Here is a 27,768-nt window from a genome sequence, read left to right on the forward strand (position 1 = left end):
TTGTTTGGGCTCTTCCCATCCAGCCACCCCTTTCCTCTCTCAGTCCCGACCCTCCCTCCGTGCACTGGTTGACTGGTAGGCCTTGTGTCGCAGGTGAAACCCAAGCCTGGAGGCTTTCAGTCCCCAGGGGAAGCCAGGCCTTACACAGCCTGTTCGCCAGATGACAAGGGCCTCTGAAAGCATGGCCTCCACACTCAACATAATTTGGTTCTTAGATGTTTTAGGACTACACAGCCCCTCGTTTTTTTTTTTTTTTACGAATTAAATAAATATACTTTTGGACGTGCGTGTGGGCGCAGGTGTGTTTGGATTACGTTTCAGAACCTTTTTGACATAGTAGATCTTTGTTTCTTTCTTTTATTTCTTCCATCTGTCTCCCCTTTCCCCCCTCCAAGCCTCCATATCTGCCGTCTCTCTTTCTTTTTGTCTCTCCTGCCCCTATTCTCTCCTCTGTGTGGAAGCCTGGGTGGGCCAGTCACTGAAGCGTTGCCAGATTTCTGGTAGGCAGAGTGTCTACTTGTTTTGCTGTGTCACCAGTTTCGGAGCGTGGGGGGGAGGGGGCTCGCTGCGAAAACCCTCCACTCTCTCACGGAGACGGGCCGACGGAGGACCGGCCTGAAAACCCAGACATGTGAATCATTACGGACTCTTACCACTTACACATACACCTCTCCATTAGGAGGAAGTGGCGTCTCCGCCCTCTAAGGTCACAGCTCAACGGCGGCAACTCTCACCGCTGAATGAGATCCAGATTTCAATGCCGGGCTTTGTGCGGACAGGCCGCGGCGCACCGCTGCGATATAAAGGCTGCTATTGTAACACGCCTGGTAAAGTTTTATGGTGCACCTCCGCACATGCAGCACGGTGTCAGGCCCCGGAGCAGATACCGTCGGGGCAAGATCAGTGGATAAATGGCCGCATTGAATTCAAGGCAGAAAGTGTCGGAGTTCCTGTGTTTAAGGAGGTTTTATTGAGCTCTCGAGCCAGACTTCATGTCGAAGTGATTTCGTCCGTCCATGTGTATACGAGTGCGTAAAAGTGAAGGCCCCAGGCAAGAAGGCTGCATGCTCGTGTCGGTGAACTTTCGCTGTTTTAGTGTTATCCATCAAACGAATTGCCATGAAATTTTAACAGACATTCATGTTACCCAGAGGGTGAATCTGGTAAATCTGTTTCCCTCAATTTACCTCAAAAATTCTTACTTTTCAGCTAGTGCCATTATCAGGTCAAGCGGTTAAGCGTGTGTACTAATTTGTGAGCTAAGACGTAAAACATCATCCTTTCTAAACATCAGGATTGTAGCAATGTCGCTGGACATTCATCAACCTTCTGAGACCTGAGCTTTAGTTTGGTTTGCATTTATTTGGGATTAGTAGGATAAAATAAGCATCGTCTTTGGAAGTAGGAAGTAGTTTTTGGGGAAGAAATTATTTCCTCATGCGTGGACACGGGGATTATTTCACTCGATATTATAATAAAGTCACCGATATGTAACGTATTACTGTATGTTAATTTTCATGTCTGAACATGGCCGTGCAAAAAGCAGAATTTCAAATAATGGAGTTCCAACGTCCTCAATCGAGTACTATTATAATTAGCAAAGTTGTAGCTTCTTACTATTGATAGAATTTGTGTGTAATATGTACATTTGTACTCCACTGTTGTCATGTGATCGGCTGCAGAATGAATCCATGTTTTTACACCAACTAGTAAAGATAGAGCAGAATAAGAAGCTGACACAAACCTAAAACTTAATATGAGGACACAGGGTCTCAGGAAATATATATATATAAATATATACAGTGATCTACCATAACATTATGAACTTCCTAATACTGTGTAGGTCTCTCTTGTGCCTCCAAAACAGTTGTGACTCATCAGAGAATGGACATGGACCTTCTGAGGGTGTCCTGTGGTGTCTAGAAACATGGGTGAATTTGAGTCCTGTGGGTTGAGGGGAGGGGCCTCTGTGGGTCATCCCACAGATACTGATCAAGTATCCTTACAGCCCACACCCCTCAACCCACAGGACTCAAATTCACCCATGTTTCTAGACACCACAGGACACCCTCAGAAGGTCCATGTCCATTTCCCAATACATCGAAAATTGTGCGAGACAAACAGGAGAACTGAACTGTACTAGTATGGTGGTTCTAATGTTGTGGCTGATGAGCATATGTGGGAACTGCACCTCTCTTACCATAGATGTCAACGTTGTCTTCTGTGTGACATCAGGAGAAAGTTCTGGGTGGGGATCACTGGGCGTCACTAACTGAGCTCAGCTTGTGATTTTACTCTGGAATGTCTCCACAGACGCCCACGTTCGAATCCTGTAAATGCACAGGCTTAAAATGTCATCAGTGGACCATTGGTTGAATGTTGTGTTTCTTGCCCCTGGCGATTGAAGCTACAAACTACTATCTGAATGGAGTACAGCAACATTTTCACAAATGGAGGTGGATTATGTGCGTCACTGCTTCACTACTCAGTGCGTTTACATGCAAAAACAAATACAATGCCTTAATCTGACTTTAACTGGACAATATAACAGTATGTAAACACTAAAACCTTATCTGACTTCTCCTTATCTGATTAAGACATCAAGATAATGTGATTGGAAATCCATTTTTTTCCAGCATGTATACGCCTTAATCGGACTTTAAGTAGACAACGCGTGTGCACATGCTCCACAACCATGTGACACCGGAACAAAAACATTCAAGAAAGCTGGTCACAGAAGACGAAGGTAAACAGAGCCGGTAGAAGAACCACCTGGGGGATAGCGCCATCTTATCTTCACCATAAGTAGCGCGCACATTACATACGAGATTAAAAAGCTGAACTATTATCCATCTGGTTGTTGTTTAAAATGTCCGTCTGACACATGAACGACTCCAGTTGTTTGTTATATGATATATTAGGTCAACTGGAAAGGGGGCTGTTTTAATGTGGTATTAAACTGCTGTCATGATGCATATCGCCACCTAGTGTGGAGGAGGAGGACGTGTTCCCGTCAGTTATTCGATTTTCTCCGTTACATGTAAACTGGGACCAGGATCCGATTCAGAAAGTCGAATGAAGCTGTGCATGTAAACGTACTGTGTGGTTTGATAATGTTATCTCAGTTCTCTTTGTGGTTGCAGGTATCTGTGTGTCGCCGTTTATGACATTTTTCCCTGTAGGTGCTCGGCTGATTGTGTTTGCTTTGCTTTTCACGTGTAAAAACCAACAGAAAGAATGTGCCTCAATGTGCCGACTGTTTATCGATGCAGCGCAAAAGTCTCATTGCGAACCAAAACCGAGGCTCAATAGTTATTAATTTCCCAACTGATTATGTAACAGAGTGGCACTTTTTTTTTACTGACAGCCCTTTCTGACACGCGGTCTAGTAGTTAATAGCATCGCATTTGCACAGCAGATTAAGTCAGAGGTATGTGTCTCAGCTGAGTATGAGAAAAGGGGGACTGGCTGTCACTCTCGAGCCTCCAGCGAGACTCTGGAGTTTATTTCACCTCAGATGTTACGAGGCTTAACTCGTCACTGTAGCACTGAGACGCTTACACACTTAGACGTAGAATTAAGTTTGACAAGAGCTTTGATTGATGTCTTAGCGTGTGTGCGTTAAAGTTAATGAAATTATTAGATCATGTGGATGGGCTAGGAGATCGTAACTGAATTGTCTTTCGTGATTTCCCATGCAGCAGGCTTCATTGTGCCTCGTTTCTACTCGCTGAGGAGAACCCACTGTTATTGGAGCTGTTTTTGTTGTTGCACCGGCTCTGATCTTTCTCCCCTGACGTCACCCACATACGTGTTGCACTCAGGAGATCATGGCAAAGAGCTGATGATGCCGGTTTCCTGGAGACCGGGCTGCAGATCTGATGTTGTTTTTTTTCTCCCCCTCCCCTCCTCTGAATGGACAAGCAGAGATTATAAAATCATGTCAGTGCTGTAATCACTGGATTTAGTGTTTTTAATAAAAACACTTACCAGGAATCATGCTTCGATTATCCTAAAAGGCTCCTCATGGTTATAGTCCGTAATTACACAACCTTGAAACATGTGCATATGGGAGGCATGAGGTTAGACCACAAGGTGTTGAATATTTCATTGTTACCAGATCAGGTTGTGTCAATGATTACGCTCTAGGGGAAAAAAAGGCCATAGATCACAGCGGTCTGACACTTTATCGCCACCCCAGGTCGTCCTCCTTCCTCTCCCCCAAGGCTCTTGGTGCACAAATTTGGATGGGGCAAATTTTCTGTCTGATCAAATTGTTTCCGTGTAAAGCAATATCATCTGAGGCCGCAGCCGGACAAATAAGTGGAAGCTATAGCCTCCCTCGGAGGAGTGGAAACTGAACCAGAAGATATTAGGAAAGAAATGTTCACACATGTGTCTGTCGCTGACGTTTGAAATGAACAGTTTAACGGATGGGAAATCGTCTGCTAGCAAACTGTTACAAACGACAGTGGGAATCCCCCAAAAACGCAAAAGATAAATAGGTTTAATTTTCTGTTGAATTCCAGCACTTTAAATAGCTTAACTTTACTTTTCTGCCCAGTGACCATAGGAACTCAGGAAGTCTGCGCGAACCACAGGCTGACGTCTTATCTTTTTGTTATGCGGAAAAACAATCAGCGATAACAGAAGTGAGCACTAAGTGGTACCGCGGCTAGCCACTTAGCGCACACAGCAGTGCTGAGAAACTGAAGCTTGACTCAGACGTCTTTATCGGTCCGAAGCAAATGCCAGGCTTGTAAGCGGAGCTCAGCTTTTTTTTTTTTTTTTTTTTTTTTTTTGCTATTTCTGCCTCTAAAATTACTATTTACTGTGCGCAAGTAGTGATTCTTGGAAATCTTAAAGAGCGCAGGAACAAAAATGATTAAATAAAAAGGAAAACTGATTCCCTGCTATTCGTGATTTGCCGGTGTGGAGAGAAAAAGGGGGGGGAGGTTGCATTCTTTCAGAGTTAAACTAAGCTGATGTCAGCATTAAAAAGCCATTAAAACATGATGGATGCCTTGGGCCTAAGTATTACAGTAAGAACAAAAGATACCCCCCCATGAAATCTTGAGATAAAGACCCAAATCTGAGCATGAGAGAAAACAAGAAGATAAGGATATTGCACAAGCGTGGAGCTTTAAGTATACAAAGCCAGATTAACTGAGCGATGTAACCGTCTCGCAATGAATGCAGAAGAGACAGACTTCACCTTGAGATATTAGGATCTGTATTGATGCGGCCTCTCCTTCAGCTGATATGATGTTATACACCGATCCGGCACAACATTATGACTAATTCAATGTTCTGCTGGGAAACCTTTGGACTTGACATTTATGTGAATGTTACTTAGACATTTACCACCCACCTAGACCAGAGCAGGCACTCCCACTTAATAGCAATGACACTCCTTAATGACAACAGTCACCCCCAGCAGGATACAGCCTGACATAGAAACAGATAGAAACAGACAAAAACAGTTAAGGAAAAACTACAAAAAACATGAGAAACAGCAGAAGGTGTTGACAAATTCACTAGATTCCAAATTGATCGAGAATCTGTGGGATGACCTGAATGCCCCCACTAATAGCATCCTGTTTCCAGACACCACAGGACACCCCCGGAACGTCCGTGTCCGTTCTCTGATGAGTCACAACTGTTTTGGAAGCACAAGGGGACACCTACACAATATTATGGTCCGTTCCATTTGTACTCGGCTCCGAGTTGGAATTTTCAACTGGATCGCCCCCGAGTTGAGTTATCAAGATGGCCGCCCTGTGTGTAAACAGAAATTAGAAGCTCCTGTAATATTCCGTTTATTAGCACTCCTGATTGTTTTGGTTGCATTAAAGGTCGTACAGACAGTATTTTTCGACATACATACAGCCAAACAGGTAAAACCAAAACGGTGCGAAACACCATCGTGGCAAACTGTGATTAACAGTGTATCTTTTTTTCTACATTTACATTAAGCAATTTGAACTTTTGAATATTTTTTATAAATTTCTGCCTGGTGTTGTCCTGTAGATTTCATCACTGTAAATAATTCTAGTTATTTTCAGTCTGGTTCAAGTTATCTGTTCGATTGACAATTTGTGTAGCTTAAACAGCCTAAATGTAGTTTAACATTATAACAATAATATCAAGAATTAAAAAAAATAATAAGAATTTCACTCTGCACTTAAAATGTAATAATTGGGCCATCTAGTTTTCCGACTTCTGTAACTGAAACACTGATAACTCAGGGGTGACGTCATTCCCAGAGCCGGATTCCACCCTCCGAGGTAAATGGAACGCGGCATTAAAAAGGTGGTCTTAATGTTGTGGCTGATCGGTCTACATGCTTTGTTTGCGAGTCGGTGTTTGTTTGCTCCTGTCTTCACCTGGTAGACACTTAGGAATATCTTTTGATGCCCCATTTTAGTATGACACCAATATTTGTTCATCCTGAATGAGACGCTTTGCTTAAAATCTTTCTCCTTCTCATCTCAGGGACAAGTGGAAGCCCGTGTGAGGTTACCAGCGAGAGCTCCCAAAGCTGCAGAGTTCTACGTTGTCGTACGAGGCTCTAGGCTTTCGCACGTCACTGCAGCGAAAAGAGGCGACGACGGCCTGAGTCTCTGCTTCACAGTTCCAGGTAGGTCCTTCATCACGCTTTTCCCGTCATCCCACCCCCCCTCGGGAGGTCTCTGATAGTTTTCCGTCTCCCGCAGGCCACGACCTCGCAGAAGCCGCCTCCGTTACGTCGCACTGTTACACAGAGGGCCGGGTCGAGTCGTGTGAGGGCGAAGCCTCTCTTGAATACCTCAGGGATGTTGCCCAGGAAGCGGCAGAGTACCTAAATGCGAACAGGGACCGGCTCGGCCCCCAGAGCCACCTGGAGGTCCTGAAAAGGTTTCCTACGTGGGGGCAGGCGGCCGACGACGAGGAGCTCGGTGCTGGACGGTCGGACTGCGGCGAGCAGGAGGTGCAGCTCGGACGAGGTTCAGGAAGTAAAGCCGGTCTGAGGGAGCTGGATGAGAAGATCACACAGGCTCTGGCGAACATGGATTACCCTCGGCAGTGGAAGAACGCCAAGGACAGTCAACCCAGAGAAGGTAATGGAGCAGGTAGTAGGTTTACATATTGTGCAGCATTAGCCATTTAAACTAAAAAAACAAATTAGCTCCAACAGAGCTCATTCAGAAGGTCTGTGAGGACTCATTATATTCTCTCAGAAATAACCGAGGGATGTTTCCAGGATGCCTCAGTTGGCGTCATATCCCAGCATGTGTTCTTCACTTCCTGGATCATCCACAGGGGTCAAATGTCAGGGATTCCCCTCTGCTCAGCAGACATGAGGAAACTTTTTTTTTGTAGAAAAATCTGCAACTCTTCAAGTTCCCAGGGTTTATTTTTTTTTCCCCCCGTCGTTGTCACGGTATTGTGCAGTCGGGACGTTTGCCGGGGGCTTGTTCGTCCACGTTATAAGACAAAAGAGTTTCTGTTTGTCCTCTTTTTAAGGTTTGAACATTAAAACATTTTCCTAAATCTTCCTAATTTTAATACATCCTGCAAAATGGTGACCAGTAGCACAATTGTTTGCAAGCTCTTTAAGTTGAGGGCAGAACTTGGCACTAAATATTATGCTAATGCTATAAGTATTCAGCTGTGTCATAATTTTATGGCAGTTGCAAATGTAATTTTTCACACAATGAGTGAGGGATGTCAGGTAAAGTAACGAATCCTAAGTTTATAGAGAAACAACTCCATATGTAACAACCTCAGATACCTCTAACTCAGGCAGATTGCACCTTCTGATCTTTGTAGCTTCGTTTCACGTGAGGAAAGTTTCAAACCCAGATGTGATCTGACTGTACAGTCCGGCTCTTTCATCACATGACGCACAGGACCAGTCAGCCGGCGTGCTCCAAAGACAGAGCAATTACTGCCATTATTCCTCTTTGCTCAGATTAGAGTTGCCCTACAGGACTCTGGGTCTGCTAAATCAACTCCCACAACCTTCCTCTGCACCACACTCGCACTCCTTTAAGCCGCAGCTGTGCTCTCTGGCTTCTGATTTAGTTATTTGATACCTTTTGTTTGTATAAAACGGGGGATTCATCTTCTTTTTAAGGAATTATGTGAATACACTAGTGGATATTTAAGACTTTGTACAGCCTCATAGAGGGAAGTGCACTGACTTTGTGTATCTTTGTCTGCGTGTGCATCACGTCATCAGGACATCAGTGGCGTGCGCCTCATGGCTTCGCTTAGAATAGAGCAAATTTCCATGCAAAACAGAAAGCAAGGTGCATATGCAAAGTAGCCGTCTGCCCCTCGCCCCTCGGTGGCGACTGCTTACTATAACAACAGTCCGACAATGACACGCTTGTTCGGTGAACTTCGTATGAAGGGCATGTTGGGTGAAACTGGGTCACAATTAATGGCACCATTGTGGAGGTGACGGGGCGTTTCGGTTCATCCCGGGGTTTGGGGAAAGACACCGGAGGGAGGCGAGGGTTAAATTTTTCTGCTCATTGTCTCCGGATTCCGAATATGATACCATGGCAACGGTCACTTACTGGGAAGTGCTTTTATTTCTGTGTTTATGACATGAAAAGGACATGCCAAGTCGCTGCTGCTGCTGCTGCTGCTGCAGCGTATTCGCCTCTAGAACTGGATTGGTTTATGTGCCCTTGCACTTGCTGTTTACACCCCAGTGAAGAGGTGGCGAGGGTCAGCTTCACGGCAGGTGTCTTCCACGAAACAGCCCGTCTTCCAGGTAGTGTTATTGTTGATGCGCTGCGAAGTCCTGCGTACCTCGGCGCGGCTCATTCCTCCAGCCGCTGCTACGCATTCCATACATGCACGGGAGATGATGTGTGCACACATCTGCGTGGAGTTAAGGTGGCGTGTGTGGAGTGATCTATTTGACGGCTCGCGCACAGGATGACTTTACATAAGTCAGGGGCAGTACGGCAGGAGGTTCAAAGCAGTGATAGGTTGATATTTGGGAGTTTCCAATAGTGATATATTGAACGAAAGTATTTCTTATTTTTGAACAGAAAATAAATAAAAAAATCTTGACACAGATCCATCAGAAGATCCATACTGAGCAGATGCTTATGCACAGGAGCTGTTATTGCCTTTCTGAACGTTGTTAAACTCGGGTTCATGTTTCTTTTTTTTTTTTCTTCTCTCCAGCTGCCGAGCTTCACCCCAAAGAAACCCTCCTTCACGTCGCGGTGCGTTTAGGGTTGGTCCGCCTCGCTCGTTTCCTAATCTGCCAGCCCAGAGGTCAGAGGGCGCTGACCTCGCCCAATCAGGAGGGAGAGACGCCCCTGCAGCTGGCTCAGAAGGATGCACAGCGCGCCATGTTCAGGGTGCTGGCAGCGTAAGTCTAATCATTTTATTAGCTGTCCGGTAATCTCTCTAATTTCACTTCTCATTAAACAGCTTTAATTGCCTCTGGGGGCCAATTTAGGGGGTGGAAATTTTTTAATTCTGTTCTGCATGCAGTGGTTTGCATGGTGCCTGCGCCCTCGCGGGCTTCCTGCAGGTGCTCCCGGCTTCCTCCCGCCGTCCAGAGTCATGCATGCAGCAGCACCACCTGGCAGTATTTAGTGTGACTAAATTATATTTCTTCATCCGAGAAATATTCTGCTCGAGGAATGCGTTCTCCCCGAAACTGCAGAGCGCCTCAATACAGAGCCCTTGAACCGAACGGCGTATGAAAAGTTAGACAGATAAGCTGTCGCTTTGTGAGTTGTGAGTTGTGAGGTGTGGCGAGGTGGGCCCCAAGTGCAGGGCACGAGGGCAGGTGGGTGCAGGGAACAAAATAGCTTTAATGAAAAGTTACTAGCAAGGAGGACAAAAAACTAAAAGCTGAACAAGAAACAGGAAAACAGGGGAGCACGAAGAAACCACAAAGGGCTATATACTACAGAGGTTCCAGAAACACAACACAACATGAGCAGAAACGTTGTTGGTTGGTGAGTTGTAGGCGTAGCTCTGTGGTCGACCGGCAACCTGTCCAGATGTCCCTGATGGAGAGATTAAGTAGGGACCCCCTACCTACTATATGTGTTCTACCTTAAAATCAGCCTAGTGCTACTTATAAATATACTTTATTATAATCACTTTGCATTAAGTATTAAGCTATTTAAATAATATACAGGTTCAAATTTGCATTTGTTTTTTAAATTTCATACGTGCAACAGTAGGGTGGCTGTGCAACTGCCATAAACAGATATATATATATGTACATATATACACACAGTGCGTAATATGCATCCTAGGTGATTGGCTCAGCAGCAATAGGGGCGGAGCCTACTGTGTACAGCAGGCTTAGATTGACAGGTCTAGTGTGGCTACGCTGAACTTAAATATGCTGGATTTGTGTTAATATGTATTTAAAGAAATTTCAATTTGTGGGGTAAAATTAAAAAAATATAATATATATAAATAATCAAATAAAATCAAATCAACCAAAGATTTTGCGACCCCCTGCAGTGCCGACCCCCTGTGGAAGACCTATGCTGTAGAGGACAAGCATCTCTGGATAATGAATGAATATGGTTGATGCACTTAACTGCTCTTAAGATTAAAAACATGCAAGAAACAACACAAGTTCCTGATACATGTCGATTTCATGCTGTCAGTCCAGTATTTGGTGTTTCCGGCTGCTTCTCCATCTTTAGGATTTTCGAATTGATTGTTTTGGACCAATAAAGATGCAACACATCGAGGACACGTTAACTGAGGAGGTTCGGAGATACAGACATTTGTGTGATTCCACCAAAAGTTTCAGTCGCGTTGTTGAAAGTGAAGCAGGAAATATAAACAAAAATTAACCCGGCTGTTTAAAAAAACAAAACAGCGTAGACTGCACGCATAAGCTTTAACCTCAGGGTATTTTCCCATTGTTAGAATGACATATTTACACACACTACTCAAATCTGTTCAACCAGGTAACTGTAAACACTGCACTAATGCTGGCTTTGCTTACACACAATCAGATCTACTCGAGCAGCAAGAGGAAAACAGTAGAAAGTCGCTTCATGTCAGATGAGAGGTCACAATTTAGAAGGAACTGGGAGGAAGGAAGTGTTAAAAAAAACAGGGGGAAAATTCACAGGACATGTTAATTAATTAAAATGTCAAAGATCTCTTTCATGCATGATAAACCTGCAGCACTTCCGCCCTTGGTGATAAAGTTGTACAAATGCAGCATGAGAACTTGTTTCAGGAAATAAAACACTGTAATGATATGTGAACTGGAGCACATGATGACTAATAGTGATATGGCCGATTCATACAGGGTTTTTTTTTTTTTTTTTTTACATTTGTTTGATGTTCTCATTAAATTCACTGATAACATCACCTTCACCCGCAGTGTTCCACGTTCTCAGCTCTCCCTGTCTCTCCCTGTGCTCATCAGTCCTGCAGGTCCTGCCGCCGTCGGCCCCGTTCCCGGTGTGTGGTGCGTCTGGTCCGACAGCTCCTCCATGCTGAGATTTTGTCCAGGGACGGACTCTCTGACCCTCACGGTGCAGCAGGTTTCCGGTAGCCTCCCGCGGGACGGCATTACGGCCCTGCGAGAGAGACTGGAAGACCTCGGCGTTCTCAGTCTGGTGAGGTGGAAATGCGGGGAGCACTTTTTATTTACGATACCTGCTGCAGTTTCAATCCGTAGTGTTGGAGAAAAGTGGCTAATGTGCTCCCATGTGATGTGTGTGTGGCTGTTGAGATAAGGCCATTTGGTGTCACTCTGTAAACAGAAAGTCCTTGACTCCCATACTTTTGATAATTGGTAAGCAAATAACAGTAAACAGACCAGGTGCCATGAAAAGGAAAGATCGGTGGAGGTGCAGCGATAGCAGCTTGATGATCTCGGTGTAGTTCATGTCGATGCATCTTTCTGTTCAAGATCGGCGTGCTCAGAGCTGCCACTGAGGTGGGAAAGAAAGACGACGATGAAGGCCTCCAGAGAGGTGAAGGTAAGGTGGCCTTTTCAAATTAGCATCTCTTTCATATGTGTGAAGGTTCCCAGCCCAACAGGAAACATCTAATATGTACTTTGTAGTATCTAATTTATGTTTACACTACAGTAGCCATGTTTTAGAAATACAGTGGTCATGTGCACCAGCATCACCCACGGGAATTCTGCACATATGATGCAGTTAATATGGATGATGGAACAAAGGAAGTAGAGCTCCCCCTGGTGGCTGGCTGCAGTATAGGTCATAGGCACTCGCGCCAAATAAAAACACTAAAATACATTTTTTGATTTGGTTTCTGTCATTTTACGTAGTTAATTTAATGTTTATTCATGTTCGAGTGTCAGTGTTTTGGATAAGTTTCGTTAGTTATTTGACGCTGTAGAAACAAGATGTGACCTAATGCTGACTAGCAGTTGCCGTGCCAACCAGTCTGCAAAGCAGCCCCATTGAAGTGTGAGAGTTGTTAAAAAGAAAAATAGAAAAAACAGTGTAGGTGGAGCAGAGTGTTGTATTAATTAAACTAACTCTGGCCAGTGCAAACAAGTGGCGACATGTTGTCCATATTTATACGGTCTATGGCCTCAACTCATTTTAACTTGAGTGTCTATGGGGAATTGCTCACTTCAGCCTCAAGTGGCCATTTCAGGAACTGCTGTTCTTGTCACTTCATGTTTTTCTTATCTGAAAATAAAATGTTCTAGGTATGCACGTACAAAAACGTACGCAAACGTCATTACAATGATCTACTAAGAGGGCGCAATGAGGGTTGTGTCTGTCAAACGTGCAAAATAGCGTGCGCAGCATATTAGCGTGTTTAGGTTTATGAATATACAGATACTGTCGTTTAATACATTTGATTTTGCCTTTATATACTACCTTATAAAAATGTTACACATGTTTTGGGTTCTTTTTGTCTTGACCTGTATCAGGGGTCTTTTTCAAATTTCAATTTGTGGGGTAAAATTCAAAAATATGTATAAAAAATGTCCAATCAACCAAAATTCTGCGATCATCATTCTTTTTTTCACTTTGGCCCCTCCCCCCAATCAGATGAGTGGCATCAGCTGATTTGACCAGTTTTTCTTGAAAGAAACACTGCCCGTCCCATCCCGTTTGTACGCACACAATTTTACACCCGAATTAATATTTTTGTACAGTCAAACTAGAACTATCTCATCTTCGGTTTTACATGATTTGTCAATGTCAAACAAAAACTGGGAGAGAGATTTAAATGAATTTGACAGCAGCAGCTCTGCAGGTGACCTAGTTTGCTCTGCTAGCGTCGCTTTGAAAACGTCGCACGATCTTGATCACGCCTCCGGGCCATTTTTAAGCCTGTTTTCTGACACAAAAATAACAATCAAATGATTATGCCTAATGTTTAATCATTAGGTGAAGCTCTAGTAATGCCATCATACTGGTCTGTGCACGCACAAACACCTCCTGATGTTAATGCCTGTGTGTGACGGCATGCGAAACGCTGAGGCTTCACTGGAAAAATGAGACATCCACCACAGATTCACTTGAGCAAACACCGGTTTCAGTCAGACATCCATCACTTGGGACCCAAAGAGACTAGAAAAACACCTCCAACAGACGCCATAAAAGGCGCCCTCTCCTCCACACGTGTGTTTGCTCTTCCTCCGAAAGGTACAGATTGTTTTTCTTTTTTCCTCCTGGGGGTGACAAGCTCAGGCTGGCACGCAACCACACACGGAGAAAAGATCTTTGCAGACCTTCGACGCTGCCGCTAATTCCTCCCCCTCTCACAAACACACACATTCTGTAGCTCCCAATTAACCGGCGGCCACTCTGTTTGGTAACCGTGGAGATGGCAGATGCCAGTATCGACTCCTAAGGGAAAGCAGGAAGTGTACCTCGGTATTGACCTTAACCCTGTCCAGACTTAAGCAGCCCGTCCATTAATCGTCCCCGAAATAACAGCTTCACGGTCGGTGGGAGGGAGGGAGTGTGGAAGGGAGGGAGGGTGTTGTGGCGTCCTCTTCCTCTGGACCTGCTGGTTTGGACGAGCACACGCATCCCGCTGGTTGGTTTTCCATTCCAGGATGGCGCATCCCAAGAACGTGATGTCGCCCGTTTAAAAAGAAGGAGGAGGCTGTTATTGTTTCAACTTTTGGTGATGTGTTTTTCTTTTGCCCAGGTGTCGGCAAGGAGCTCCACGTGGACGAGCATGCGCTGGTGGACAACGTGAGCACACACACACACACACACACACACACACACACACATGGTCATATGTCAGTCTAAGGCATGGACGGTGTAAATGTTTAAAGAGTTGCCTGTTATGCTTCCTCCTGGTTTTTGAATCTGTGGCATTTTCTAGTAAATGATGACTTCATTTTAAGCCGTGCTCTCTGTTTTTTGTGTTTTTTGTTTTTCGCCCCGTGGTTTGTTTAAAGGTCTTTGAGGAACAGCTTGTTCTGTCTTTGGATGATGACGAAGAAGAGTGTCCGTCCTCGCTATTTGGTAATGCTCGTCTCCTCTTTTCTCTTCTCTTGGGTTTGGCTCCGCAAACACAATAGCAGCTTATCCAAACCTAAAATCCCTCCCTCTCTCCCTTTCCATTTTAATATTATGGCAATAACACTCTGGCATCTGGCTTAAATGATGAACGGGTAATCCATAAAAAAACACAACAACATATTTGTGGCTGCACCGAACAGCAGGGTGTGGGAACGACGCATAATAAGCTGGTTGAGAAGCCCTGACTGGGGCTGTTTTCTCTCGTGGCGCTGGCACCGTATGCAAGAGCTCTGTTTTCAATCACATCATTGGAAATCAATAGATCTCCTGCTTCGTGGACACGGGCGGGGATGCGCTTCTCTTTTTCTGAGGTAAAGGGTTTTTTTTTTGGTTCTTTTTTCCCGGCTTTCGCCTCCACAACGATTCCGTTTAGGAGCCAAGGAATCTGCTCCGTCACTGGGACAAAGGCAGGAATGGGGTCAGCCTCGTCCCACTCAGACATGGCCTGCGCTGGGAGATGAACCTCCTCTGGCTTGTCGCGCTGCCATCCCTTCCCACCCCCTCCGTGACTCCCCCCCAGGGGTCAGACAGTGGAGCTGTGTACTTGAGGCGGGGAGGTGGAATGTTAACAAGCGCGAAATGTCCCCCCGTCTTACAAAAGCTGACATTTTAGACGAGACACACCGACGCACATTGACCTTGGATTGTTCCTTGTTTTTTTTTTTGTTTTTTTCAAAGATTATGTAATTTCAGGAGAGGCTAGTAAAAAAAAAACTTTGACAAGGATGCTTGAACGTGTCAGGTGTTACCACGGTTACAATGCAAGTGGCGATTTCCTGTTTGTTGCAGGCGGAAGAACGAAGTAGTTTGTCGTAAACTCTGGAGAGAGCTTGTAAACTGCGCGTCCATTAACTGAAGTGTGTGTATGATAATGTGTCTTTGCGCTAAGTGGAAACACATTGATCGCTTCTGTGTTGCTCAAGTTATCGTTGAGCTGAATGCTTTTGTTGTGAAGACATCGCCCCGAGGCCACCGCCGGCCACCGCGCCGGCAAAATTATCATCCGGAGTGATGGTTATTTTCCAGATCTGCTGAAATGATCATAATAGTTTCTCTGCTTTCGCCGACATAACTCAGCGGTGTCAGTTATTGTTGGACCTCGCTAGTGTGAAAATGAGCCTTCCAGCTGCGGCTGGCTTCGATTTATCACCCTCCTCTAAACTGGATGTCATATTTTTGTGTGCCGCTTCGATTCGAGCGCGCAAGTCTGAGGCAGTGCAGGCAGAGGCACGTAGAAAGAAAACTGGATAAGGGTCATGAATGGGTACGAGTGGGTTCGGCCTTCATGTTAATGTCTTCGCTGTGTGAGTGCAGCGAAGAGGAAATGCCTCTGTGATGCCCAGGATTTCCCTTACATTAGCACAGACATGGCTGGTCCAGACATCAAAGTCTGGGTGGAAAGTGCACTCATCAAGGGAGGCAATTTTCCACATTGTTATAGCACAAATACCAGCCACCACTCCCAGAGATACGCAGCAGTGGCACGAGTACACATCATGCGCATGGGCTGCACGCGTTTACTGTAGTCAGACTGCACATTTTTGAGGTACATGGGGTTGTAAATATTATTGGGGGGACGTTGTAACTTTTTAATGCACTCGACAGCCATTGTTCTTCTAAATGTTATGCGGTACACCAGTCAGGCATAACACTATGACCACCTTCCTAATATTGTGTAGGTCTCCCTTGTGCCTCCAAAACAGCTGTGACTCATCAGAAAAGGGACACTTTGTTCTTTTTTTTTTATGTTTTTTTTTTTTGTTTTTTGTTTTTGAGTTGTTCCTAAAGCATTTTTGTGTGTGTGTCTGTGTCAGACACTGTGAGAATGGCTGCTGCCAGCAAGAAGTGTCATGCTATGGCCTGGTCTAGGTGGATGGTATATTTGTCTAAGTAACATTTCCCTGTCAGGGGTTGTGATGTTGTGGATGATTGGTGTATATATATAAATGGCGTGTTGTTATGCTTTAAATAAGGTAATAGTATTTGCACCTCAACAAGCTATTAAAGTACTACACTGTAACTTTAGCTTTACGTTAAAGGCTAACATGCACTAGGTGTAAATACCAGAAAGTTTACCGTGTTCTGCCTTGCTATGCTAACATGCTAACATCTGCAAATAGCCACTCAACATCTGACCCCATGATGGTTAGAGCTATGTGACACTATCCCTAGAACTGAACTGTTAGCATAAGTAAAATTTTGTCATTTTAAAACTTAACTGGGCTAATGTCTGCCGGCTAACATGCGCTAGGTGGAAATACTAGAGAGTTTATCATGTTCTGCCTTGGTATGCTAACATGCTAACATCTGACCCCATGACTGTTAGAGCTATGCGATGCTATCCCTATAACTGAACTGCTAGCAGAAGTAAAATTTAATCATTTTAAAACTTAACTGGGCTAATGTCTGCAGGCTAACATATGCTAGGTGATAATACTACAAAGTTTATCATGTTCTGCCTTGCTATGCTAACATGCTAACATCTGCAAATAACCATTCCACATCTGACTTCATGTTGGTTAGAGATATGTGATGCTATCCCTAGAACTGAACCGCTGACATAAGTTAACATAACATAATTTTAAAACTGGGTGTTAAAATCAAGATTAACCGTTACCCGGGCCACGGTATATCTAAAAAAACTAAATCCAAAGGACTTGTTTGAGTTTCCTTGAAGAGTAACCCAAGTGGCTTCTTTAGTTCAGTTCAGTTCAGTCGTAAAACTGGAGAAGCCACTTGGTGAAAGGCCTTCGACAGCCTCTCAAACAACTCCAGATGTCTTTGTTTACGCTAAGTTTTTATAATATCCTGGTCTTTATTTTTGAGTATCGCAAAGAGAAAGCAGGACGTAAACACTGAGCAGGTGTGTTGAGTATGACTCAATAGCCCGTCCATTAATAAAACAGGCGGCCGGCTGCTAAGGATGATATGTGGAGGTTTCTATGAAAGCAATCCCTTTAAAGGTCAAACGGGAGTAGGTATGCAGTATCTCATCACATTTTCCTTTCTTCAGTCTAAGCCTTGACATTTAACCAAAGAAAGATGGATGTATTATGGTTAAATAAAAAAAGATGATCTCAAATTACCAGAATGAAGCGAGAGAGAAGCCTGAACAAGTAAATATGACCTAATGTCTGATATTACGACACATTTGATCATTTATTTAGTATTTTTTGACATTTATTCTTGATGTGTTTTTCTATGCTTTATAGGATCTGTTAGGAAATCTCTTCTCTTGATAAGTTGTCCTGCTGTTTAATGGATTGTGAAGGCTGGGTTCTTTATTCAGGCATTTAAGTGTCTGGCTGACGGTGGAGAGAGTTATAAATGGTAATAAAAAAAAAAAAAATGGCCTCTCCCAAGCATGCAAACAATAATGCAGATCTTAACTGGGAACGCGGATGGAGAGACAAGAAGTCTGTTGAAATGGCTGTAAATGGAGAGTGTGCTGTTTGTTCATCACAGTAAATGGGCACCGCATGCAGTCCGGCGGAGTCCAGGGCCAGTTCACGCAGCCCGCTACGGATCCTCAGCTCTCCACGATCAACAGCAGCGACACGACCATCAAACGGCTGACACAGGTCACACCCCAGCCTCAGTTTAAACCCAGGATTATCGTTTTTGCTTTGCCGCTCGTTTGATTGATCCCTGCTTGTTATATTTTCACAGGTGGTGGATGACGTTAAGTTTAGCATCGGCGGAGTGACGAGGGCCAGTACGGGGACGGATGGCGGCGTGTGGGACACGGTGGACTCGCGGGATCTGCTTCTAGCCACCGACACCCCTCCACCGTATTCAGAAGACTTCTACGCCCCCTCTGTGCCCCGCTCTCCCCCGGTCTCACCTGTAGACCAGGCCCTCACCAGGCTGAACCGTCCAACCTCCTCCTCCTCCTCCTCTAACCGGAGAGACAGCCCGCCGATGGACACCTGCGACCTCAGGTCATTAGAATAAATATCCGAGAGAGTTCTCTCCTAATCTGTGCATAAAACTAAAAAAAAAGTCATTTATCGCTGCAGCCCCAGCCTGGTGGCTCTGGAAGTAGACAGTGAAGAAGAAGAAGAAGAGGAGGAAGAAGAAGAAGAAGAAGAGAGCACTGAGCCAAAGTCTCCACTTTCACCGCTCTCATCAGATGTTGAGAAAAGTGACGACAGAAGGGAAACCTTTTGCCCCCCTCCGGTTCTTACTTGCACTCGCAGCCAGTCTGCCTCAGCATGTGAACCCACCTCAAAGGTAGAACGTCATCACAGACGCTGATGCTTTGTCTTTTAAATGTTTCCGCTCTAAATCGTTCTTCTCTTTGTGTAGGAACTGGTGGAACAGGGGATTCGGCTGCGCTCCTATTCCTACTCTTCCCCCAAAATCCCTTTTCGTCCCGCTCGTTTCGCCCGAGACAACCACGTGTCAGACATCAGCCCCGGTCAGTAACCGTCACTCAGCAACGCTAACACGTAACTAACAACGCTTCCAACTACCAGCTTCACCAGTTTATTCCTGTCACTAATGGGGCGGCCTCACATACAACTGGATGGAGCTGATGTTGTTTTCTGTTTACGTATAGTCCACTAATCTTCAAGTATTGATAGCATTGTCACTAATATACAGTACAGTCAACTCCAAGTAAAGCAAAGTGTTCCTACCATCACCTATAAAGCTCATGTAAATATGTTCCTTCCAGACTTAGCCAAGAAATAGTCTGATTCGAAAATAGATTTCTTCAAATGCACCAATCAGCCATAACATTATGACCACTGACAGGAGAATTAAATAACTTTGACCATCTTGTGATAATTCATGGTTCTGCTGCAAAACTTTTGGACCTGGTATTCATTCATGTGGGTGTTACTTAGACTTGTAGCACCCACCTACACCAGACCAGACACCCCCACCACATAGCAATGACACACAAAAATACTTTAGGAACAAAATATGAAGAACAGCACAAGGTGTTGACCTGCCCTCCAAATTCACTAGATCCCAGACTGATGAAGTATCTGTGGAATGATCCACAGAGGACCTGCCATCAACCTATAACAACATCCTGTTACCAGACACCACAGGACACCCACATAAGGTCCATGTCCATTCTCTGATGAATCACAATACACAATATTAGGCAGGTGGTCATAATGTTATGCCAGATAGATGTGTATTATTTACTTCTTACAAAGCCAGACAGTTTTTTTTCTATTCATGCCAAAGAATCTTGTGACCTCATGATTAAGATACAGACGTTTTATCAATCAAGAAAGTAAAGGACTGCACAAAAATAAAGAACTGCACGAAACGGCCCGGAGGCTGGAGTTGACTGTACGTGGTGATAGCAGCCTCTGTCCACTGTGTCCTGTAGATGCCGTGCTCCACAGCGTCAGCCACAGCCGATCTCTCCTTCAGGCCCTCTCTCTGTCTAAATCTCTGTCTCTGCTCCACCCTGGTAGTAAGTACCGGACACCTGCAGCCGTCACACCACCGTGCTAAGGCCCAGCACAGACGGCACGCCGCCGCCACCTTCTGTCGCTCGCTTGCTTGTTTGTTTGCTCCCTTCTTTCAAGAACTTCTCAGCTCATCTCTTTGGTTTTGGCTTTTCATCTTCATTTCCAGATGCATGCAGCTATTTTTTGCACAAAATGTCAAGGAGGGTGTTTGCATTGTAGGACAGCAAGAGAGGAAGTATTTCATGATGACAGGAAAGAACGCAGGTAGTGCAGACACGAGAGAATAACCACAAGGAAAACATGAACTCTGAAGGAAGAGGAAAAAGAAATGTAATGGGAAAGGCGGGGTATGTATACACACACATGGGAAAACAGAGAGGAGATCCAGGTGAAAATAATCAGGGTGGAGCACGCGAGGAAAAACCAATAAAGCAATCAAGAGAGGGGAAAACATGGGGAGTAACAGCCGACAGGAAACCAAGGAACCTGTCAAAATAAAACAGGAAACTCAAAACATGCTCCGATAAACAGACCGTAAGCCAAGCATTAGTGATGATCCACGGAGTAAAATTCAGGCTGATATCGGATACCGATACACTCTAATGTGTCTGGTAAGCTGAAAAAAAGTAGCGTATTTCAAATCTTAGCTTCATAAAGAATACAAGACATCAGAGTAATTCATTTATTTATTTTAAACTCTGGAGTATATTGAGGTAGAGGTATTTGCTTTATAGCCGAGCTGATGCAACAACAGACGCAATCACACAAAATATGTGACAGTTTCAAACACTAAAAAGAGGAATAATAACAGCATTAAAATAAATTACTATGAAAACTTGACGTACATCACCTCCAATGATTGAAGTATCGAAAGTATCAATATCTTTAGAATCGATTTTAGACCTGGTATCAATATTTCAGTATCGATTTGCACATCACAACCAAGCACCATCGGGTCTGGGCAAATGTAGCAAAGCATTTACTGTAGGAGCAAATTAATGCTACCTAGCTAGCAGGCTAACCATGCAGCTGTAATGTGACTCTGGTGCCTGCAGCTTTAAAACCTGTTGTTTTCTTGTAGGAGGTAGAATGAAATCTCTAGTTTAATTAGAAAAACTGTAATAACCTTGGTTTTCTGAATCACGACGCAGCTTTGTTATTGCCAGGAAGAAAAAAAATAAGTGATTAGATTTGCAGTGGTGAAATGAAAAGATACGTGATTGCTTTGCTGCTGCTTGGTGACACATGTGGGGAGTCTTTGAAGGGTCAGCTCTCGGTGTCGGTCTGTGCCACTGGCTTTTGTGTCGTCCCGCCCTCATTAAATATCTGAATGCAACTTTGTGAATCTCTTTGTGAACCATTTTAGTGCTTTTAATGTTGCCTCTGAACAGCCTAACGCCTTTCCTCTTCACTTTCTTGTGCGTTCGCAGAGCAAAGAGCCTCCAGCATATCGGATCAGTCGCACGAGAAGAGGTATGAAGCGCCGCTCTCATTAATTCACTTCTCTGTGATGTACTCCAGATGTGTGCCCGTGTTTGAGTGACTCAGCCTGTCGCTTTTCTCCAGACCTCAGTGAGGATTTTCCCCTCTCTTGCGTAAAACCGCACAGTACGTTTCATCAAACTTGTAAGCGAAGGCCGACGTATATGTGCGCGTGACCATGGCGACCGGGTTGCTTAGCGACGTCGGCGGCGGGTACTCTGTGAAGTTTGCTGCTGTTTTTCTTTCTCTTGTTGTGCTCGTGATGCTGAGCTGATTTTATTTTACGTGTGTCCTCGGTGTTTTGATCCTTTTCTTTACTCCCTCCTCGCCCCCCCCAACTCCTCAAACCCACAAACAACAGAGGTAGTGACGTACAGATATTAAAATGACCCTGATCTAATTACACCTGTTTTGTTTGTGTGTGTGTGTGTGTGTGTGTACAAGGCTTGTTTTTCAGCTATGGATTACAAGCTTCGCCGTGGATGTGGTTGCTTAAGTGGTTCCATAATTTAAAATTTAAAAGTGTAGATTAAATAGTGTGAATAGGCGAGGGTTTCCACCTCCTGTTTACTTTTTGCCTATTTTCACATTTTCACTCCGTTAGAGATGATGACCCCACTTACATGTACACCGATCAGGCATAACATTATGACCGCCGTAGGTCTCCCTTGTGCCTCCAAAACCATTATATTTATATATATATGTATGTGATATACATGTTAATTTCTTGCACTATTCAGCTCAAGGCTGCATCAGCCACTTTATGTATATTGTTGTGCGCTATGCCATGTTTCTCTCTTTAGTCTACTTTGTACGTACAGGATATATTTTCATAGTTTATATATTCCTCAACGTTTGCACATAGACAATAAAGTTGATTCGGTGTTATTTACTTCTCCTATCAGTGGTTTTAATGTTATGGCTGATCGGTGTACATGTTCCTACATTGAACTGCCACATCTCAGTAGCTCCCCCTGCTGGCACACACCAGACAAACTGTGCGGCTGAAAGACTGTGATCTACGTCTGGAGCGAACAAGACGACTTTTTACCGTCCCACCTTTCCCTGACTGTCTCGTCTCCTCCTCGGCAATAAAACATGAGTGTGTTTGGGTGTGTTCGCTGTTTCTTTGCAGGGAGATTAGGTTCCGCAAACGCGCCCAGTCTGCCGACGACGAGGGCAGCGTGGAGCTGGCAGAGTCCCTCCAACATCTCACGCTGTCTGAGTTTCTCAAAGAGTACGTCCGTCCGAGCTCGCCCCAAAACTAACCCCGGACAGAAGCCGTAGCACGTTCACCTCCTGACACCAAACCACCTCTTTCCTCTAACGGCAGCACAGTCACAGAGATGTCACTGTCTTCGTTGCATGTCTCTCCTTCGGGTTCTACTAATTGTAACTTGCTTTCACAGCACGCACGCTTTGAAGAAGAACCCCACTGTCTTAGACACAAACTGTTTATTGTGAACTAACCACAAGTGCATGAAGCCGTAATGTACATCTCACCTCTGCAGGCCTGTCATGTCTGGTTTTCTTGTCACGTTGACTCAGGCAGACAGAGATGGTTGTGACTAATTAATGTCTGGACAACCCTTTTTTTTTTTTTCTTTTTTTTTTTTTTAGATAAAATGTGACGAAATGGAGTGACTGTTTTCGCTTTTTCTGCAGAATTGAAGAGGAGGAGTTGGATAAGTACAGCATCCCAACCAAGGCAGAGTCCGACAAGTACAGAGTCATCCGCACCTTCAGCTTCCTCAAGAGCAGGATGTCCAGTACACGCAACAAGACCAAGGTAAATGCATCACCAGTCCGAAACAAAAGTCCAAAATAAAGCGAGAATATAATATAACAATTGGCCTATTTTAAATGTGTTGTTACAGCAAATTAAAGCCACATTCACATATGACACTCATCTTAATTTAATAGCTTCAAAGTGCATGCAACACTTTCGTATTCGTGCCCTCATAGATGCTGTGTAATCATTGATCGGTGAGTGGATATTGAAACTCTTGTAAGGAAGTGATTTCCAGGTCAAGATTCTTTTATGTGATACGTGACTCTCTTCTTCCTGGGAGACACAACCAGGAAACGTTTCAGGGGAATGACTCAAGGTCGGAGTGACAGACCAAACATGGTGCCCAGCCTCTTTCCTTTCAATGATTAATCCCCCCCCAGTCGTTGAGTCAGCCCCGGGACTGGAAACCCTCCCATACTTTGCATCTGTTGTTTACGCCACGCTCCATTTCCTCGTCGGTGGACTTTCTCCGGGGTTGGGAAAAAAAAACCGAAGGATTCCTTCCGAGGGCTCATTTATCTGCTCGCACGCGGAAGAGTTCACTGAAACTGAAACTTCACCGAGGGACCCGAGCGCGGATTTGTTGAACCCTGATTTTTGCATTGACCCGAGTTCGCAGTTGTTTTGTGCATTTCTGCCTGTATGGCCTCTTTGCTTACACCTATGTCTCTGGCATGGTTTTCAAAGGGGAAAGGGAAGGACCGGGAAACCAAGGATAGGCAGCTGAATGGGCATCGCTTTGCCACCGGCTCCTGTTTAGGCCCCACAGTGTGCGTGGTGTGTGACAAACAAGCTTCTGGAAAGGATCTCCTGCACTGCTCAGGTAAGAAAAACTGTCACTTGAAGAACTGTTATAATTCCTGTGAGAAATTCCTCCAATAAAATGATCTTTCTTCCTCAGGTTGCACTGCTATTGTCCATAAGGGCTGCAAGGATTCTCTCCCCCAGTGTCTAAAGGTGAAGGAAATGTTGTCTCTACTTGAGCGTGACCCCTCTTGTGTTTGTCTTCTAACCCGTCTGCCTCATTTGTATTACTTTAGAAACTTCAGGATAAATACGGCGTGGTGAAAAACAGAACAGCATCCCTCCCGCAGAGTGAGTTTACAATGGGTCAACGTTCACCGGCGATTTTTTATTTTTATTTGTTTACATCTGGTTCTGCCAAGGATGATTATTTTCTTTTTTTTTTTCCATTCCCTCAGACTTCACAGTGAGAGACAGTCCATCTCAGGCCACCATCCCCGTTTCTACCTCTCTACCAGTCATGACTCAGAAGGAGAAGAAGGACAGCGTGACACAGTGTCTGTCCAGAAGTTTCCCCAGCAGCGACAGGTTATCAACTCATCTGACGTGCTTCATTTAGATTAACGTCGTAAAAAAAAAACGGTGATAACGCGTTTATCTCCATGTTGCAGTCGGCTCAGCGAGAGCTCGGAAACGGAGTCCGATGGCCTGAAGCCGACGAGCCAAACGGAAGAGCTCCTCCCGACTCCGGTGTCCTCCACCTCCACTGACTCATCGTTTGGAGAGGGTAAGAGATGAACAAGGCTTAAAGGTTTAAAAGCAGGAAAATTAGAAAGATTAGTTTCTGTCTCTGTGCATCCGAATGTTGCTGTGTTTCTTTTTTTTTTTTTAAAAAAAGATGCTGACTAATGCAGTTTCCAAAATCTCAGAGTAATAGCCCAGTTGCAGAAAAAAGAAATGATTCTATTCTATTCTATAGACCCCTTCACAGTTTGTAAACAGTGTGACGTATTTTGAGGGGCGGGGCTTAGCTGGAGGCAAAACATTTCAAACGCTATAGCCTGTAAATGCCGGTTAGCATATTTCAGCAGACTGTTTTGGCTGGAATGGACGAGGAAAACGCATATTATGGAGAATATATCAATACGCTCGCTCTCCGAGACCGTGAGTGTTATTTTAAAAAAACGTTGACTCTGACTGATGGGACAATATTCACCGACCCCTACACTCTCGCTAACTGGATGGACAGTTTGACCAAAGGAGGACATAGAGAGGACAAAGTCTGGTCTGTCTTTATTAAGTGAAGCCTCTCCTACAAGTAAGCGGAACCATTGTGGAGGGTAACAACGCCCCTGAAACATACAACTAATGTTGTATTAACTAGCCTAGCAGTTAACATTAGCATAGTCTCACACCAATCCTTTCTTTTACTCTCCTTCAACCAAAGTTGCTTATGACTGGCAGTGGCTAGTAAGCAATAAAACTCCAAGTTAGTATTTTTATTTTTTATTTTTTGGTTTTGGCCACAAAAATACGGCATCACAACATTTTCGTGGTTGACAGTGTTCGCCTCCAGCTTCCCTCCGTTGCCTCCAGCTAACGCCATAATGACATCACATGACGTGATGTAGGCCATGAAGGGGTCTTTTCCATTCTATTCTATTCATAAATAGATTTCACCCATTTAACATTCAAACTACACTTTAAATATTTACACTGATCAGGCATAACATTATGACCACCTTTCTAATATTGTGCAGGTCTCTCTTGTGCCTCCAAATACTAATACTAAATTGTTGGTCAGAAGTTGGATACAAATCTATTGCATGTTTTGGTCAAACATTTCTCTGTTTGAAATGAGGATATAGTAAAAATAACAATAATACATTTGTATATTTGTTATTTAAATACGTACTGGTTCAGGTTTAAAGTGAATGATAATTAATTTAAAAATCCATGTGCAGAATACAGACGTTTAGTCAGTCTGATTTGTATTCGTCCCTAAAATCGTTCTAAAGTTGTGCAAACACGACTGCATTTTAGTTTGATGACTAAAGAAAACATCTCTGAACGTCGTAAATCACTCACAAACCGTCAAAAAATGTAATTTGCGAACCGCAGGGCACGACATGTCACCAGTGATGAAACTAATATTTCTCCGTATGATGCAAGCGAGGAAGCGGCAGTAAATCTTGACGGGTGAAAGTAGACAGCCTCGTCTCTTTTCGGAAAACAAAATATCGTAAACACAGATGAGTGAAGCTGGCCGTTTGGATTGAAATGAGCTCTCTTTCTCTGCGTAGATTGCGTGGACGCGTACATCCACGGCGACATCTCGGCCGACTCCGCGGACTACGAGGCCGAGTCGTGGAGTCTCGCCGTGGAGCACAAGTTCTGCAAGAAGCAGGACAAACGAGCTGTCAAGAGGCAGGATGTAATCTATGGTGAGCAGATGTCAACGTTGCGAAAGAACACCACTGGAATGTGTCGTTTTCTGCAGATATCAGCGTTTTGTGTGTAGAAAATTGCTGCAACCACATGGAATTGTTTTAAAATTGCTTTGACTGCAAACCTTTTTGGCACCACTTTTTTATTTTTTAACGTGGCACACTCTCAGAGCTGATGCAGACCGAGCTTCACCACCTGCAGACTCTGCACATCATGGCCGAGGTTTTCCGGCGAGGCATGAGGGAAGAAGTGCAGCTGGACGCCGAAGCGGTGGAGCGGGTTTTCCCCTGTCTGGACCAGCTGCTGCTCTTCCACCGCGCCTTCTTCCTCGCCATGAAGGAGCGGCGGCAGAGCTCGTCGCAGCCCCAGGGACACAGGAACTACCTCATCCAGCGGATAGGAGACGTCCTGCTCCAGCAGGTCAGCCGATGACTGTCCGCGTCCTGCCGTGTTTGTCTTGTGCGTCTGCAGGTGAGAGTCACCGGTTGTGCTTTGCTTTGTGCAGTTTTCAGAAGAGAACGGAGAGAAGATGAAGCAGGTTTACGGAGAGTTCTGCAGTCGTCACAATGAAGCCGTCAGCTTTTTTAAAGAGCTCCAGCAGCACAACAAGAGATTCCAGAGCTTCGTTAAGGTATTTAACACGGGAAAAAGCACAATGAACATCACCTATATTTAACAGAATTAGTTTAATTCTTCATTTTTCTCTTTAAAGCAACAAGGTAATAACTCTTTGGTGCGACGGAGGGAGATCCCAGAGTGCATCTTACTGGTGACTCAAAGGATTACAAAGTACCCAGTGCTGCTGGAGAGGATCCTCCAGTATACTCAAGGTTAGTCATCTGCTGCCACCTGCTGGCGGCATGGGTGTATTTCAATTAAACCCAAGAGCTGTCCCCCTCTTAAGTTTACATCTGAAATTTAGAGTTTATTTTATTTTATTTCTTTATACGTACAACAACACATTTCATTTATCTCTTCTTATCTAATACACGTGCTCTCTTCTGCCCTCACCCCTCAGGGGAAACGGAGGAACACGTGGACCTCGCGAGAGCCCTCGCTCAGATCCGAGAGGCGATAGCGGCAGTGGACCTGAGGGTCAGCGAGTACGAGCGGCAGCAGAGGCTGCAGGAGGTGTGGAGCCGCATCGAGAACCGCAGCGCGGCCAAGCTGAAGAACGGGCACACCTTCCGCAAGCAGGACATGATGGGTCCGGGACAGATCCTCAAGCACCAGGGCCTGCTCCTGCTGAAGACCGCCGCGGGCCGACTCAAAGGTCAGCGGGGCTTTTTTTTTTTTTTTGCAGTTTGCGTTGAGGAGATGAAAGAGATTTAACGCT

The 27,768-nt window shown here is 44.6% G+C and overlaps 1 protein-coding gene across 6 annotated transcripts in view; it reads left to right on the forward strand.

Annotated features, from left to right (window-relative positions):
• Positions 1-27,768, forward strand: part of arhgef28a (Rho guanine nucleotide exchange factor (GEF) 28a) — a 43,814-nt gene that overhangs the window by 4,061 nt on the left and 11,985 nt on the right. Inside the window, exons 3-27 of one of the 6 annotated variants that reach the window (XM_047570134.1) lie at positions 6,496-6,640; positions 6,717-7,100; positions 9,190-9,379; positions 11,426-11,618; positions 11,915-11,984; positions 14,149-14,195; positions 14,408-14,474; positions 17,997-18,112; positions 18,201-18,472; positions 18,551-18,764; positions 18,840-18,951; positions 19,882-19,968; positions 21,397-21,439; positions 22,584-22,685; positions 23,114-23,237; positions 23,928-24,063; positions 24,142-24,197; positions 24,281-24,335; positions 24,443-24,572; positions 24,656-24,771; positions 26,288-26,428; positions 26,602-26,852; positions 26,938-27,063; positions 27,145-27,262; positions 27,451-27,705. In XM_047570134.1, the coding sequence (XP_047426090.1) occupies positions 6,496-6,640; positions 6,717-7,100; positions 9,190-9,379; positions 11,426-11,618; positions 11,915-11,984; positions 14,149-14,195; positions 14,408-14,474; positions 17,997-18,112; positions 18,201-18,472; positions 18,551-18,764; positions 18,840-18,951; positions 19,882-19,968; positions 21,397-21,439; positions 22,584-22,685; positions 23,114-23,237; positions 23,928-24,063; positions 24,142-24,197; positions 24,281-24,335; positions 24,443-24,572; positions 24,656-24,771; positions 26,288-26,428; positions 26,602-26,852; positions 26,938-27,063; positions 27,145-27,262; positions 27,451-27,705 (3,550 nt within the window). Of the gene's footprint in view, positions 1-6,495; positions 6,641-6,716; positions 7,101-9,189; positions 9,380-11,425; positions 11,619-11,914; positions 11,985-14,148; positions 14,196-14,407; positions 14,475-14,534; positions 14,843-17,996; positions 18,113-18,200; positions 18,473-18,550; positions 18,765-18,839; positions 18,952-19,881; positions 19,969-21,396; positions 21,440-22,583; positions 22,686-23,113; positions 23,238-23,927; positions 24,064-24,141; positions 24,198-24,280; positions 24,336-24,442; positions 24,573-24,655; positions 24,772-26,287; positions 26,429-26,601; positions 26,853-26,937; positions 27,064-27,144; positions 27,263-27,450; positions 27,706-27,768 lie in introns of those variants that run through there. The other 5 variants (XM_047570135.1, XM_047570138.1, XM_047570136.1 and 2 more) reach the window with 5 other exon arrangements.

Source organism: Mugil cephalus, chromosome 19, assembly GCF_022458985.1.
Source record: "Mugil cephalus isolate CIBA_MC_2020 chromosome 19, CIBA_Mcephalus_1.1, whole genome shotgun sequence".
Taxonomy (NCBI): Eukaryota; Metazoa; Chordata; class Actinopteri; order Mugiliformes; family Mugilidae; genus Mugil; species Mugil cephalus.